This window comes from Nansenia antarctica, assembly GCF_963989245.1.
Source record: "Nansenia antarctica genome assembly, chromosome: 8".
In the NCBI taxonomy this organism is placed as follows: Eukaryota; Metazoa; Chordata; class Actinopteri; order Argentiniformes; family Microstomatidae; genus Nansenia; species Nansenia antarctica.
The window spans coordinates 6,564,758-6,582,607 of NC_137678.1; the positions used below are offsets into that span (position 1 = coordinate 6,564,758).

The 17,850-nt window shown below is 41.8% G+C and overlaps 1 protein-coding gene across 1 annotated transcript in view; it reads right to left on the reverse strand.

Annotated features, from left to right (window-relative positions):
* The window catches only part of sobpa (sine oculis binding protein homolog a), a gene marked incomplete at both ends in the record, with an annotated part of 60,930 nt that extends 47,822 nt beyond the window's left edge, over positions 1–13,108 (reverse strand). Inside the window, 2 exons of the mRNA XM_080537967.1 lie at positions 364–435; positions 13,013–13,108. Coding sequence (XP_080394093.1) covers positions 364–435; positions 13,013–13,108 — 168 coding nt within the window. The remainder of the gene's footprint in view (positions 1–363; positions 436–13,012) is intronic.
* Positions 13,109–17,850: the final 4,742 nt, after the last annotated feature.

Sequence of the window (17,850 nt, forward strand, 5' to 3'; positions counted from 1 at the left end):
AGGTCAAGAATGGCCTGCTGAGTTGAGGGACCACAGGAGTAGTCGACAGTATCATCAGGATAATGACGTAATTTACAATTGTTCAAGGACAAATCAACATTATTTATGTAAATGATAAACAGCATGGACCTAGGTAAATGGACCTAGGATCGAACCCTGCGGAACACCTTTATTAATATTGAGAAAACTAGATGAGTCTCCTGACATATAAGGAGCATAATAATGTTTTTTACAGAAACTCACTGACACAAACTTCAGTCCCTCACACACACCACCTGCAATCGATGTCACAATCTCAGACATTATACTCTGTATACTCTACACACCACAGCAGTCTAGTCACACACGGACAATGGGGCTCACCATGGAGTAGGGTGGGTTGCCATGGATATCACCCTCCTTGCCTGCCCATGGGTGGGCCCGCTCAGCCCGAACCTGATGAGACACATGAGTCATTTCATTACATCAAGCATTACAACTGTCACTCAGACAGCACTACATCAATCATTACAACAACTGTCACTCAGACAGCACCAAATCAAGCATTCAATTGTCAACTACGGGCTACCTCTGCTGATACCACTGGATCAGGGAGGTACATTTCATAATACCAAAGCATGTCAACGTCCATTGAAAATGTCCGCTCTGAGTCAAACTGCAGACTGTGATTAATCACAGCAAGGCGTGAGATGAGAACAAATCAATAAGGCTGAGCCAGAGAAAAAAACATGTTTGTTAAACACCAGAGCTTCATTTAAGGAATGGAAGGTTCTAGTCCCAACAACCAATAATAATAATAATAATAACTTTATTTGTATAGCGCTTTTCCTGCAAACGTTGCAGCTCAAAGTGCTTTAATCATTATATAATCTTAATTTAAATATTTTGTAATTTAAAGGCAATATTAAAAGGATGGGTTTTTAGTCTTGACTTGAACATATTTCCTGAGGTTGCATCCCTAATGTAAACTGGCAGTGCATTCCACAATTTGGGTGCATGAAATGAGAATGCAGCCTCACCAAATCTCTTCTTTTGTACATGTGGTACACAGAGAAAACCAGCGTCAGAAGACCTGAGAGCTCTATTGGGCTGATATGCTAGCAAAAGGTCTTTCAAATATTCTGGTGCTATGCCAGTGAGAGCTTTATAAACAAGCAGAAGGATCTTGAAATCTATTGCAATCTTCATTAAGAATGTCCTGCAATGAAGCAAGTGGCCTACTGGATCGATGCAACTTGTTTCAGATGGTTGCCAATGCAACAGGAACACTGCCTAACCGCCATGCAAGTTGTTGCTAACGTGCTTCGTGGAAATGGTGAAGATTTTTTTTTATATATTTTTTTTTTTTATTGGCGAATAAAGGCATACAAGTCAGGGACAAGAATATACAAATGCAAATTATACAATTGACTTAATAAAAACTAAATGAGAGTTTTATTTTCTTAATCCCCCATTTGGTGTTTGAACAGAGAACTAGAACACCTTTCTTTTCTTTCTTTTTTACCCCTAAACACCCACCCAGCCCAAACTCTCAAGTGAGAGACAAAGCAAGACAATAAATAAATAAAAAAAATAAAAAAAATAAAAATAAAAAGACAAGCACAAAAAATAAATGTATAATTTAAGTAAATTAAATAATTGTAATAAATTAAAAAACACATAGTAAATGAAATTAAATTAAACAGGGAGAAAAGTACAAAAGAACAGATACACTGGGTGCTCACCTCAAACAATAAACAAATTAATCAATTGGGATCCAGAGAGGAAAGAGTATTTACATAAGAAATGATAGGTTGCCATCTTTTATAGAAATTCGCTATCGAGCCTCTTAATGAATATTTCACCTTTTCTAGTGACAAAAAGGAGATCAAGTCGTTTAGCCAGGTCGTAGCAGAAGGTGGATTTGGGCTTTTCCACTGCAACAGAATACGTCTACGGGCTATGAGTGAGGAAAAGGCAACAACATCAGATTTTTTTGGGGTGAGACTGGCTGGTATACGGGGTACCGGTACTCCAAAGATGGCTATCAAAGGGCAGGGTTCTACTGTAACCTTGAGGGCATCGCTTAGTGTCTTAGAGAAACCAGACCAGAAATCTGCTAATGGAAACGGTGAAGATTAACAATGTAGGTCTTCACATCGTACTTTTTCTAGGTACGTTACTATATGTAAATATCTTTACGTCCTATTGACTGACCACACTTAAACATGTTTTCATTATATAGGCACATTACTTTCCAGAGGATATCATATGAATCATTGATGAGATTAATTAATAGTTTTTTTTAAATATATATGTACAGTACAAAAAAAGTGGAAAAGTGTGTCCAAACTTTTGACTGGTACTGTAGATTTGTTGTAGATTTCTGACATGTTCTAAAGGATGTTTTGGTCGGAGCTTGTGAGAACGTACAGTATGTCTGTAACATTTGTCTGTAGGTGAAAAAGCTCCCTAAAATGTGACCTAACATAGGAAGGTGAGTAAGTTACATTTTCAAATGTGTTACCTTAAAAACAAGGTAGGACATTGATTTACTTAATGTATATGCATGTGTATATGAATCATGCAGTTTAGAGGGACGTTCCTTTAAAAAGATGTTTCCTGGTTTGGCCCTGACTGTGTGTGTAGTTGATATTTAGATATAGATGTTTGACATTTTCTTCCTTGTAGGAGTCATATTTTGGGCTCCATTAATTCTGGAAATACAGTATGTCAAACACACCTTGCAGACACTCCAAACCAACTAATATGATTATAGAATCACCCTCTGAAGACTTTTGTCTGCATTACATTTTTGAAAAGTCACTTGACAATGCTGTGATCCACTTTGGCAAAGAAATTCTTAAGTGTATTAAAGCCTAAAACATTTCAGAAAAATAATGCAGACTTTGGGCTTTGGGCCACGTTTGCGCTAAGACGTTTTCAGAGAGGGATTCTGTCATAACATGATTCGGGTTGGAGTGTCTGCAGGTGGTTTGGGTTGGAGTGTCTGCAGGTGGTTTGGGTTGGAGTGTCTGCAGGTGGTTTGGACCTATGTGACCCTGAATGGGGTCCTACAGGGCCTAGAATATGACTACTCTAAGGAAGCAACATACTGTATGACTATAAGGGTGTGTTCTCACTAGAACATTAGGGTGTGTTCTCACTAGAACATTAGGGTGTGTTCTCACTAGAACATTTGCTTCACTTGGAATCGGAGTTTAGGATAACATTCGCTTTGCTCTGCGTCGTTTGGAGCTGTGAGAACGCACATTCGAAGTCGCTCCCGGAGCAAACAACCGACGGATGCTACGTTTGAAAAGGGTGGTTTCGCTCCGGTTAGAAACGACGCATCGAGGCAGTCCATAGGAAAACAACAGCGCATGCGTGTTGATCTGGATAAGAGCGGGACGAACAGGCAATTTTTTATTTTTCTGACCAATCAACTACCACGTCTGTTGCTTCGATTGCGTATGTTACTTCGTTTACATGAAGGGCTGTGAGAACGCAAATCAGAGAAATAATTTATGCAACAATGTTGCAAACTCATCCACTTGCTCTGGGTCATGATTCAGACTTTCATGTGAGAACATGACCTGAGACTGTCTGGCCTAGTCAACTACAGCCAAGGTCAGGGACAAACCAGGAAACATTGTAAAGTGGAACATCCCAAATGTGGAGTAAATTAGTAAATTAGCAAGTAAACTTCTGGAATGATCAGTTGGTCTTTCAAAGCCTTTCTGTCCCACCATAGCAGTTCTACAACCCACTTACTACATGTAGGTTTCACTAGATGCTGAAAGGCATACTGTACGTAGCATTTTTAACTGATACTTATCAGTGTCACAAAAACAGTATGAATCAAGAAAAATGCTATTTAAAAATGTGTGGGGGAAAGAGAAGTGAAAAGAGGTCAAATGTGCAGTTTGACATCATTAGCTGAAACGGTTAGTTCAAGATTGTTATATTGCTATAAAATAAAAGCAATCCTTTGTGTCCCAGACTATTGTCTCCGTTAGATTCTGGCATGTGACTTCCTTCAAAGACTGAGGGGTTTTGACATGTTACAGGAGGCCAGTTATTTCTCAGAGCTGGCTGGACACACTCTGTCCCACTCTGGCCTTGGCCAACACGCTTGTTCTCTCTAGTCGCTGGATCAGATTACTTTAAGAAAATGAAAGGGTGCAAAGCCGACCACCATCGGCTGTCGCTGCCCTCTCCTTCACTCCCTGTCCCCTCTGTCACCCTGCCACTTCCAGAAATTGGGAGTGGTAAAGAGAGTGCAACACAATCTGGATGGCAGGCCATGAAAGAGGCAGACACGTCTCATGAGGCGGTAGGGAGGCAATGCTTGGAGTCCACTGCAGATGTGCATACTCTCTGGACTCTGGGCTCCTTTCTTGGATATCCTGTTCCCAACCTAACGTCAGGCACCTAGTCACTTGTGTAAATCTGAGAAGATTAGATAGCTGTCCAATCAGTGGGCAAGATGGAATTAGCATAATGCTGATATGTATCTAATCCTTACCCATCTAAAGTGCCTGGCTATGAGCTGATTGGGGGTTGGGCAACCATAGCAAACCGGACAGATCTCCTTATCTCAGCAGTAAATACTGAAGGAAATTGGTTATGTTTGTAGTATAAATGATGAATGTGGTAACAGTGGATTTGTTGTAAGCATAATGAGTGCAGAATGTTGCTTTAAGGGGCAAAGAACAGTTTAACTGAGCAGAAAACTAGAGGCTATACGCTCCCTCAAACTGGACAACCCCACCAACCCTTCGTTAAACATACGCAGTATATTTCAGGCTCACTGTTCAGGGGGTCAGAAATATACCACAACACCAACAGAAATAAGATCCATTCAACCCAATCATAGCTCTTTGGCCAACTCGCTGTCACCTTCAAAGTCCATAAAATGATGAAAATGTAGCCGCTTCGACCAAGAATGTTATTATACTACACAAGGCAGCAGTTCCCTTGTTTCCTTCGGTTAGCGTGAGGCTGTGCTGATAGGTACGAGCGTGGAGGAATATGAGACATCGTGGACAGAAACCAGAGTAGGTCACAGTACACTGTGATAAAATTCCCTAATCCGCACGCCAAGTTTCCTTGAGCAAGGCCCTCCTTCAGACTCTCTGGGCTCACACTTCTTCATTTCCTTGTTCACTCTCTCTCTCTCTCTCTCTCTCTCCCTCTCTCCCTCTCTCCCTCTCTCCCATCCCTCCGCTTTCATTTCCCCCTACCTTCCTTGATATCCGAGTCGGCACAGACACTCAGGTTTCCGTTTTTACAGCTTAGGCAGCCCAATGCTGTATACATTCCTTTCTCCCTTGCTCTTACCCTCTACAATCCTCTATCCCACCCCCTTCTATCCCACCCCCTCCACTCCCCCTTCGCCTCGATTACTTACTGCAGCTTAGTTTACCGTGCTGCACATTAAAGCGGCACAAGATGAAGGAAACACTGTCAGACTGTTTGGTTTTTCAGAGGTATGATTCCTCACAAGGGGACATTGTGTGATTTTTTCCCCTCTTGCTTTTTAGAAAAGGGATGGTGAGGAGGGGAAAAGAAAGAAAGAAAGAAAAGAGGCAAAAGTTTCAAAGTAGCAAACAGGTCTTCAGCCTCGGATCAAAGGAGCAATAAGTTACAGTGTGTAGCGAAGATTGCTGAATGTAGAAGCTGTAAACAAACAAATGTCAAGATAAAAGCAGTAACAGACTCTGACCGTGGAAATGTGCCTAAGATGTGTTTTCCCTCTGCGTGAATCAAGAGAACAAACAGGAAACTAATATCAGCTTATGAGAACAAATAAGAAAGGTGTCCACAAAGAGAGACTATTTCATCCTTGTTGTGGTGGTTTGGTTTACTTTGGACCTAGAGCAAAATCTCAGTAAATCTGTCCCACTGCAAGAATCAGTGGGCCAATATTGTCATGGTCTTAAGTTTATTAAACGCGTTGTGAGCACACTACGTCGCCAGTTATGAACAATTGAGATCGATCCAACTTTGAAGACAAGATTCCCCTTTTTTCCCCTGTTGTCTGTCCTGTGTTGTCCTGTTTTTTGCATTTGTTTTGTTCATGTATACATGTGAAAAAAGCATAAACGCACCTACTGTAAAGCCAAAGCAAATTCCTATATGTGTCAAGCATAATGGCAATAAACGTTATCTGAATCTGAATCTGAATCTGCTTCCATAGAGTGGACAACTCCTCCACGCCCTCAGTTCTGCTGGGGTTTATTTTTTTATTAATTAATTTTGCCATTTAGCAGACGCTTTTATCCAAAGAGACTTACAATTACGAATTACAGGGACATTCCCCCTGGAGTAACTGAGGGCTAAGTGCCTTACCCAAGGGCACACTAGTAGTGGTGTGGCTTCAGGCGGGATTTGAACTCACAACCTTCCGATCACAAGTCCAACTCACTATCCACTAGACCACCACTAGCCCTCCTATTCCTTACTGGCTCCTAATTGATACTTTTCTGTCCCCTGAGGGCAGTTTGTCTTGGACAGTTTAAAGGGCCGCAGCTCACAAATCAATCAAATGTAATTGAAAAAAAAGTAATTGTACTGGAATTGCTAATGTCAACAATGCTCACTTTTACATTCATGTATTCTCTGGTTGAATCAACACCTATGTGTATGTGTAGCCTTAAAGTCTAAAATCCAGCAATCCAATCCACAAGGCCTAAAAAGGTCTCAAATTTCAGTTATTCGGTCTAAAAATGAGGTGCTAGGTCTAAAAAATGAGATCATGCAAGGAAATCAGTCCGACCACATCTATTTACGTGGAAATTAATCAAGCTGGAACCAAAAAAATGCCAATTATCTTCCTTTTTTGTCTGTATGGCAGTGAAATCCCTCATTTCATCACCTCGAGGATGACAAAAAGCTATCATATGGTGTCGCGGATAGGTCTAAAATGATATTCAAGGAGGTCTATAAAAAACATGTACTGCTATGTTGTGAAAGCAGACACTCTCACTGATTCAACTAATCAAGTAATCATGTTTAACTGATTTCTTGAATCAGGTCTGTCAGTGGTACTAGGTGAGAACAGCCCTGTGAGGTTTCAGGACCAGAATTGAATAAGATGACCAAAAAACTGTTGCACTGGTATTTACCTGGAATTTACTAGATAATGATGTGGCAGTAATTGGTCATGGTTGTGCTTTCTGCAATAATTCAACACAATCAACTACCTGGTCCCTTGTGGTGCTGTTATTTATTAATTAAATCAAAATAGGTTATTACTGTGTTTATCATCATCATTTTAGACTGTCATTTGTACATTTCATAATTTGTGTCATGAAGTGATGTTATGAAGTGATGTTTCTTACTTTGATTGGATTCGTCTTGCACTGACCTATGACCTATGACTGTAGATTCAATGACTGTAGACCTATACTGGTAAGACCTATACTGGTAAGACCTATACTGGTAAGACCTATACTGGTAAGACCTATACTGGTAAGACCTACACTGGTAAGACCTACACTGGTAAGACCTATACTGGTAAGACCTACACTGGTAAGACCTATACTGGTATGACCTATACTGGTATGACCTATACTGGTAAGACCTATACTGGTAAGACCTACACTGGTAAGACCTATACTGGTAAGACCTATACTGGTAAGACCTATACTGGTAAGACCTATACTGGTAAGACCTATACTGGTAAGACCTATACTGGTAAGACCTATACTGGTAAGACCTATACTGGTAAGACCTATACTGGTAAGACCTATACTGGTATGACCTATACTGGTATGACCTATACTGGTATGACCTATACTGGTAAGACCTACGTATACTGGTATGACCTATACTGGTAAGACCTATACTGGTATGACCTATGACCTATACTGGTAAGACCTATACTGGTAAGACCTATACTGGTAAGACCTATACTGGTATGACCTATACTGGTAAGACCTATACTGGTAAGACCTACTGGTATGACCTATACTGGTAAGACCTATACTGGTAAGACCTATACTGGTATGACCTATACTGGTAAGACCTATACTGGTAAGACCTATACTGGTAAGACCTATGACCTATACTGGTATGACCTATGACCTATACTGGTAAGACCTATACTGGTAAGACCTATACTGGTATGACCTATGACCTATACTGGTAAGACCTATACTGGTAAGGCCTATACTGGTAAGACCTATACTGGTAAGACCTATACTGGTAAGACCTATACTGGTAAGACCTATACTGGTAAGACCTATACTGGTATGACCTATACTGGTATGACCTATACTGGTATGACCTATTCTGGTATGACCTATACTGGTAAGACCTATACTGGTATGACCTATACTGGTAAGACCTATTCTGGTATGACCTATACTGGTAAGACCTATGACCTATACTGGTAAGACCTATACTGGTAAGACCTATACTGGTATGACCTATACTGGTAAGACCTATGACCTATACTGGTAAGACCTATACTGGTAAGACCTATACTGGTAAGACCTATACTGGTAAGACCTATACTGGTAAGACCTATACTGGTATGACCTATACTGGTATGACCTATGACCTATACTGGTAAGACCTATACTGGTAAGACCTATACTGGTAAGACCTATACTGGTATGACCTATACTGGTATGACCTATGACCTATACTGGTAAGACCTATACTGGTATGACCTATACTGGTAAGACCTATACTGGTAAGACCTATACTGGTAAGACCTATACTGGTATGACCTATACTGGTAAGACCTATACTGGTAAGACCTATACTGGTATGACCTATACTGGTAAGACCTATACTGGTATGACCTATACTGGTAAGACCTATACTGGTAAGACCTATACTGGTATGACCTATACTGGTAAGACCTATACTGGTAAGACCTATACTGGTAAGACCTATACTGGTAAGACCTATACTGGTATGACCTATACTGGTAAGACCTATACTGGTAAGACCTATACTGGTATGACCTATACTGGTAAGACCTATACTGGTAAGGCCTATACTGGTAAGACCTATACTGGTAAGGCCTATACTGGTAAGACCTATACTGGTATGACCTATACTGGTAAGACCTATACTGGTAAGACCTATACTGGTATGACCTATACTGGTAAGACCTATACTGGTATGACCTATGACCTATACTGGTAAGACCTATACTGGTATGACCTATACTGGTAAGACCTATACTGGTATGACCTATACTGGTAAGACCTATACTGGTATGACCTATACTGGTAAGACCTATACTGGTAAGACCTATACTGGTAAGACCTATACTGGTAAGACCTATACTGGTAAGACCTATACTGGTAAGACATATACTGGTATGACCTATACTGGTAAGTTGACCTCTCTTCCATTACTGCCTCCTTGATAATCACTTCTGGCCTAGCCTATATACAGTATATATATATTTATTTGTACAGACTGTACATAATATGAGTATGAATATGAAGACACCTGCATACTACAGGTAACCAGCCGGGAGGGAAGTACTGAGGGTTTTCTTTTCTTTTCTGGTAATTAATTGATCAATTAATGTCAATTAATAATTAATGTAATTAATTTATTAGCAAGAGAGTTCAGTCACCTGGAGTCCCAGGTCCGAATAAGTCCAGAAATATAATACATTAATGAAAGACATAGTTTAGAACCTCATGGCCAATAATTCAATAGTTCCCAAAGTATAATGTATTAATTCTTAATATAAATAAATTATTCTCACAATTGGTAGTAAGGGAGATACCCGGTGTGTCCTTCATAACCATGCCTGTCACCTTCCACAGGTTAAACAAAGATCACTGATGAGATGGAGCCACAGGATGGAATGACACATTTGTTCTGTGTCTTTTTACATCTCCAGTCTGCAACTCGTTTTGTCCATAGCAGGTATGAATGAATGAATCTTTTATTTCGAACATGATTTCAAATAATAAAAGAACAAATAACGAATATGTAGAGTACAGACCTATCAATGTTGGAAAGGGAGTAGGATGAAGCCTAAGCTTATCCTGTCCTACCCCTATCCCTCACTCTCAAGTGAGAACAATTATACTTTATACAAATCCAATTAATAATACATACATTTAGTGCATAGTTTGAACAAATTGTATACATTTCTTAATAAGAGCTAAGACTTTAAGTGACATACACAGATGACTATGCTGCCAATCAGACATCATGCCTATCGCAAAGCTTTTTGGTTCAAAGCCTTATCTGTTACTATGTCATGTTTTATCATAGAATATAAAAGAATAATCAACTAATTTTACAATCAAATGCACCAACAGATGCACCTCCAAGTGCAGCATAGCCTGGGCTATGAGTCTCGATGTTACAGTGGATGAATCAATACCAAAAAAGGCATCAAAAGTATGATAATACACAAGTACCGATACCCAAAGGGGCAATTATCTGTCTCAATTAGGATTCCCGTTGCTGTGGTTATTAACACTCAATTACAGGACATTACAGGACATGCCACTTCACAACAAGTGGATGTTGCTTTAACGGGGTGTTTACCCAGAGCACACCTCTACAGAGGGAGGAGGGGGGTGATGCACCCTAACATCGTCATTATTTGTTAAATAATTCGTATAAAATCAATATTAAAAACGTGCGTCGCCTATATATAGGACCTGCACATCTGCCGTGGTTATTATTCTGAACAGGCTAATATCACCTCAACCCCACCATGCACTGAATGTGTACAAACAATGAACACATGCAATCCTGAGGAGGAGACAAAGCCCCCCTGCAGAATGCCATTCCGTCGCGGTCTAAGACGGAGGCCTATGAAAGCACAAGGGATGCCGTGTCTAATAGGGAATGATAGCATTGATTGGATGAATACATCGTGAGCATTGCACGTTTGGTCACCGTGTAATATTAGAAGGTATGCATAAACATAACGCACGGGAGATACGGTGCTGTTGTCAGGTCAGGCGCGTGCAGCCTGTGGAAGGAGGACGCACATCTGGAACACGCCTCTGCCCGCAGCTGGACGGAGCGCGTCTGATCAGTCTGGAGGCGACGCCAGGTTAAAGCCAGCACACTGAATCTAAACTACTTTAGCCTGGCTCCCCCATGGAGGAAGTGTCTCTCCCACAACGCTTTATTCTGGTGGACCCTATGTCTGGTTTCGCCGGGGCTAGCGGTAGTTGTAGTAGTAACAGTAACAGTAGTAGTATGTAGTAGTAGTATGAAAGAATGAATGAATGAATGGTCTTTATTGTCATTAATACAGTACAGGTACCATACAACGACATTTAGGAGGGGGGGGCTCCCCTGGTGCTTGGAAAAAAAAAAATAATACTAAAAACAAGGAGGGAAAAGAGCTGGTTTACATAAATAAAGGCTATATACACTATCCACTATACTATACTACTATATACTATACAAATAAAACACTGTGCTGTACTCTATGCTATGCTATAAATATCCTAACATTTCCTGTCTCTGAACCTTATGTACACAAGGGTTGTCATATTGCACATAGTATTATTGCACATTCATTTAAAGTGTCGCAGTTTGCAGGTTTGCAGGTTTTAGTAGTAACAGTAACAGTAGCAGTAGTAGTAGTAGTAGTAGTAGTAATAGTAGTAGTAGTAGTAGTAGTAGTAGTAGTGGTAGTAGTAGTAGTAGTAGTAGTAGTAGTAGTAGTAGTAGTAGTAGTAGTAGTAGTAATAGTAGTAGTAGTAGTAGTAGTAGTAGTGGTAGTAGTAGTAGTAGTAGTAGTAGTGGTAGTGGTAGTAATAGTAGTAGTAGTAGTAGTAGTAGTAGTGGTAGTAGTAGCAGTAGTAGCAGCAGTAGTAGTAGTAGTAGTAGCAGCAGTAGTAGTAGTAGTAGTAGCAGTAGCAGTAGTAGTAGTAGCAGTAGCAGTAGTAGTAGTAGTAGTAGTAGTAGTAGTAGTAGTAGTAGTAGTAGTGGTAGTAGTATAGTAGTAGTAGTAGCAGTAGTAGTAGTAGTAGTGGTAGTAGTAGTATAGTAGTAGTAGTAGCAGCAGTAGTAGTAGTAGTAGTAGTGGTAGTAGTAGTAGTAGCAGTAGTAGTAGCAGTAGTAGTAGTAGTAGTAGTAGTAGTAGTAGTAGTAGCAGTAGCAGTAGTAGTAGTAGTAGCAGTAGTAGTAGTAGCAGTAGTAGTAGTAGTAGCAGTAGTAGCAGTAGTAGTAGCAGTAGTAGTAGTAGTAGTAGTAGTAGTGGTAGTAGTAGTAGTATAGTAGTAGTAGTAGTAGCAGTAGTAGTAGTAGTAGGTAGTAGTAGCAGTAGTAGTAGTAGTAGTGGTAGTAGTAGTATAGTAGTAGTAGTAGTAGTAGCAGCAGCAGCAGCAGTAGTAGTAGTAGTAGTAGTAGTAGTAGTAGTAGTAGTAGTAGTAGTAGTAGTAGTGGTAGTAGTAGTATAGTAGTAGTAGTAGTAGTAGTAGTAGCATTAGTAGTAGTAGTAGTAGCAGTAGTAGTAGTAGTAGTAGTAGTAGTAGTAGTAGTAGTAGTAGTAGTAGTAGTAGTAGTAGTAGTAGTAGTAGTAGTAGTAGTAGTAATAGTAGTAGTGGCACTGCATTTTCCATGATCTCCAATGGTAAGGGAAAGCACGCAAATTCCATTCATTGCAGTGGTCCAGATTGTGAACTGTCTATCTATTGACAACAAGTCAAAGTGGAACGAAAAAGACGGAACGTGCGTGATGCGTATGGCAAGACAATAATAACCTCATCTCTGTTTATTCTAAGGCTAGAGTCTGCCTCATGTGTACACCGTTATCCGAAGGCAGTTTTATACGTAGGTGACATTCGTGCATAAGTGCATTTAATTGTCCAAAAAAGAATTTATGAACCAGACATTTGAACCAGTGCAGACACTAAAGTTGGCCGTTCATCCAGTAAGCCTAACATTGCTTTTCGGTGAATGAGAAAGAGGCTGAGCGCTCACACACGCATCCACACATCCACACAGATGGCACGCTTTGCTCTATTTCCACGCGTAATCGGCGGTAACGGTACAGCGTCAATAGGCTTCCCCTTACCTTCATTTCTTCGTTGATTTCCCTTTTAACGGGATGAGCCGGTTTTCTGCTCCTTTTATTTTCGGGGGGTCTGCCCTCTTTTTCCATCTCTGCCATTTTTTAATAATAATATCTCTGTCAATATTTCTGTTTGTGTGGGGGTAGGCTGGACAAAGTGTGAGGCGGGGCCGCTTTAGAGTTGCCCAAAGGAGAATGTCAAGCGTATGAACGACCCGTCGGGTAAAGTGAATAACGATGCCGTTGAGGGCTCGGTGTACCAGTTCGGGTCAGCCATCTTCTGTTCCTATGTTCCACGGTCTGTGCAGAGCGAGTCGGTGTGAGCCTGCCTCTGAGAGAGAGAGTGAGATGAGAGGTTGTCTGAGAAGCAGCCAGACAGGGGGAGGGGTATGTATGGGGGGCGTCCACTGGAGTATTATGATGATGTGACGCGCCGATCAGAGGTGAGCTGTTTCTGCTCCATTTTCCATGGGCCCGTTATTTTTTCTTCTTCTTTTGGGTCCCCCCGTCACATGCAACCAGACACAGACCACCCAAGAGTCCAGTGGACTCATCCGTTATGTGTGTGCATTATGCAAATCTGCAAAACAGGTGGCTTCTTCTTCAGACGAATGATTGATCTCATCACTTTTAGTCCTGATATTGTGGCATATAAGTCTCTGCATAAGTCTCTGCATCGGTTATGTGTGCATTATGCAAATCTGCAAAACAGGTGGCTTCTTCAGACGAATGATTGATCTCATCACTGTAGTTTAGTCCTGATATTGTGGCATATAAGTCTCTGCATTGGAAAATCGGAAAAGCCTTAACCGGCTTACCAAAAAACATGTTTAGTACCATTTAAAAGGAACGAAAGCACTGATGAGCCTCTTGTGGACAGATACGACGAATAATGTCATGTGGCAGAGTGATTGCAGTGAATTGCAGTGATTGCAAGTGAAAAACTGCAGCGTGCAAACCTCTAGTAATGAAACATGGCCAGGTTACAGTTTGCTAAAAAGTACCTCAAAGAGCCTGCACAGTTCTGGAAAAAGGTATTGTGGACTGCAGAGTCACTACCCATCTTCAGGTTACACCTTAACTGCTCCTCCTGAGACATCTACTACCCCCCAGCACTGCGTCTCCTGAAGACACCCGCTTTTCCCCTTTACTGTGTCCCCTAAAACTTCTATTGCCCCCCTTGTACTGTCTCTCTGTTCTCCAGTGTCTATATATTAAAAATAAAACAAAGTCTAGGTTTAGAAGAAGGTGATGGAAGTAGATTTTTCCTTCTATCACTGAGACTGCCAATGGCCTGAGCTGGATTATTCTTCCTGCTACGACTGGTGGATTGATGATTCACTTGCTTAGTCAAATGTATTGATTGTAAGTCGCTTTGGAATAAGGCGTCTGCTAAATGCCAGAAATTTAAATGTAAAAAAATGTGGACAGATGAGATAAGATGAACATGTACCAGAGCGATGGCAAGAGGAAAGTGTGGATGAAAAACTGCCCAACACCAGCCTTCTGTACCACCTCATTTTTCAAAAGGTAGTGGAGGGGGTGTTATGGCTTGGGCATGTATGGTTGCCACTGGAACTGGCTAGCTTGTCTCCATTGGTGATGTAATACTGCTGAATTCTGAAGTGTACAGGAACATCTTGTCTGCTCGATGTCTCTAAACTCCTTGGATGTTGCGTCAGCAGACAGCATCTCCCACCTCAGACACTCTGAGTTGCATTGCAAGGTGATAATATAAGGCAGCCCTGACAGCACTGGTGGAAATGCCCCGGGTGGTGACACCCCTGGTGATGTCGTTAGGCTCTGGCCCCCAATGTTTTATGAATAGCCCCGGATCTTTGGATTCAAAGGTTGCCATCTACCACATCGCCCTCAACCACAAACGTGTGTACCCATCAGCACATTCATTTAACCTTCTACACCTCTAATGTAACCTGTTACCTCTCTAATGTAACCTGTTACCTCTCTAATGTAACCTGTTACACCTCTAATGTAACCTGTTACCTCTCTAATGTAACCTGCTACACCTCTAATGTAACCTGTTACCTCTCTAATGTAACCTGTTACACCTCTAATGTAACCTGTTACTCCACTGTCAGGTTGGGGATCGCTCTACTGTTGAGCCTTTGGCTTTGTTGTGTATTTGTTTCTCTGTCTGTCCTAATGTCGCTGATTGATAACAACTGTGAGTGATTAGTCTTGGTCTATTTATGTTCCCCTGTGTTTTCCCTCTGTGTCGGTTGTTCACTTCATGTACGTGAGTGTTGTGTGTCAGCAGAGCCTTATCGTTCCTCGCCGTATAGGAAGCTAAGTATTGTTTGACTGTTGCTGAGTTTGTGTAAATGCTTTGCACACTTAGGCTATTAGGAGTTTTGGAGACTAAGGTCATGTTCTCACATGAAAGTCTGAATCAGGACACGGAGCAAGTGGATGAGTTTGCAACATCGTTGCATAAATAATTTCTCTGATTTGCGTTCTCACAGCCCTTCATGTAAACGAAGTAACATACGCAATCGAAGCAACAGACGTGGTAGTTGATCAGAAAAAAAATGTAATTGCCCGTTCGTCCCGCTCTTATCCAGATCAACACGCATACGCTTTTGTTTTCCTATGGACTTCCTCGAGCAGCGTTCTCACCAAAAGCGAAGCGAAGCAAAGCGATGGATGCGTCGTTTCTAACCAGAGCGAAACCACTCTTTTCAAGCGGAGCATGCGTCGGTTGTTTGCTCCGGGAGAGACTTCGAATGCACGTTCTCACAGCTCCAAACGACGCAGAGCAAAGCGAAGTTTATCCTAAACTCCGATTCCAAGTGAAGCAAATGTTCTAGTGAGAACACGCCCAGAGTGTCCAAAAAACATAGGGGGAGTACGTGCAGATAAACTGGTGATAAAATACTGGTGGTGTCAGCTGTTTTAGCGTGTTTTGCTCTTTTACCTGGCTACATGACATTACTACAACATAAGGATTAGTTTCATACCATGTTATTTAAACACAAAAACATGCCTGTCAAATCTGCCAGTCGCTCAGGGTTGCCAGGGTTGCACGAACATGGATTAATTGTTAAATGTCGAGCCTTTTAGGTTGACAGCAGGTCATTAATTAATTAATGTAATGTGGGGGAGTATTACTAAGAAACTGCCAGACTACGCCACCTTTATGTATCATGAGGGGAGGTCCTCAGACTGTATTTCACCATAAAAATCAAGGAGGGAGCATGGGAATAGAGCTAAAAGGCAACAGTTGCAACAATAATTCATTTTGTATTATTACACACACACTCACAAACGATAGTGTTGCAACACTTACAGAGGGTATGCCCAGGGAGAAGGAGAGTGGCTACAGGCACATTGTAAATAATAATTATAATAATACATGTATTTTATAAGGCGCCTTTCATGGCACTCAAGGTCGCCGTACAACAACAAATCTAAAAACAGCCACAAAATTCAAAACACAAAAATACATAGAAATATACAGTATAAAACATAGCCAGCAGCAGAGCAGCACGGGAACAGTAAATCAACACGGATATTGATAGAGGGTCAGTGATAGGAGGGTCAGTGATAGAGGGTCAGTGAAAGGAGGGTCAGTGATAGGAGGGTCAGTGATAGAGGCTCAGTGATAGGAGGGTCAGTGATAGAGGCTCAGTGATAGAGGCTCAGTGATAGAGGGTCAGCGATAGAGGGTCAGTGATAGGAGGTCAGTGATAGGAGGTCAGTGATAGAGGGTCAGTGATAGGAGGTCAGTGATAGAGGGTCAGTGATAGAGGGTCAGTGATAGGAGGTCAGTGATAGGAGGTCAGTGATAGAGGGTCAGTGATAGGAGGGTCAGTGATAGGAGGTCAGTGATAGGAGGTCAGTGATAGAGGGTCAGTGATAGGAGGTCAGTGATAGAGGGTCAGTGATAGAGGGTCAGTGATAGGAGGTCAGTGATAGGAGGTCAGTGATAGAGGGTCAGTGATAGGAGGTCAGTGAAAGGAGGGTCAGTGAAAGGAGGGTCAGTGATAGGAGGTCAGTGATAGGAGGTCAGTGATAGGAGGGTCAGTGATAGAGGGTCAGTGATAGAGGGTCAGTGAAAGGAGGGTCAGTGATAGGAGGTCAGTGATAGGAGGGTCAGTGATAGAGGGTCAGTGATAGAGGGTCAGTGAAAGGAGGGTCAGTGATAGAGGGTCAGTGAAAGGAGGGTCAGTGATAGGAGGGTCAGTGAAAGGAGGGTCAGTGATAGAGGGTCAGTGATAGAGGGTCAGTGAAAGGAGGGTCAGTGATAGAGGGTCAGTGAAAGGAGGTCAGTGATAGAGGGTCAGTGATAGGAGGTCAGTGAACGGAGGTCAGTGATAGGAGGTCAGTGAAAGGAGGGTCAGTGATAGAAGGTCAGTGATAGGAGGGTCAGTGATAGGAGGTCAGTGATAGGAGGGTCAGTGATAGAGGGTCAGTGAAAGGAGGGTCAGTGAAAGGAGGGTCAGTGATAGAGGGTCAGTGATAGGAGGGTCAGTGAAAGGAGGGTCAGTGATAGGAGGGTCAGTGATAGAGGGTCAGTGATAGAGGGTCAGTGAAAGGAGGGTCAGTGAAAGGAGGGTCAGTGATAGAGGGTCAGTGATGGAGGGTCAGTGATAGAGGGTCAGTGATAGAGGGTCGGTGAAAGGAGGGTCAGTGATAGGAGGTCAGTGATAGGAGGGTCAGTGATAGAGGGTCAGTGATAGAGGGTCAGTGATAGGAGGTCAGTGAAAGGAGGGTCAGTGATAGAGGGTCAGTGATAGGAGGTCAGTGATAGGAGGGTCAGTGAAAGGAGGGTCAGTGATAGAGGGTCAGTGATAGGAGGGTCAGTGATAGGAGGGTCAGTG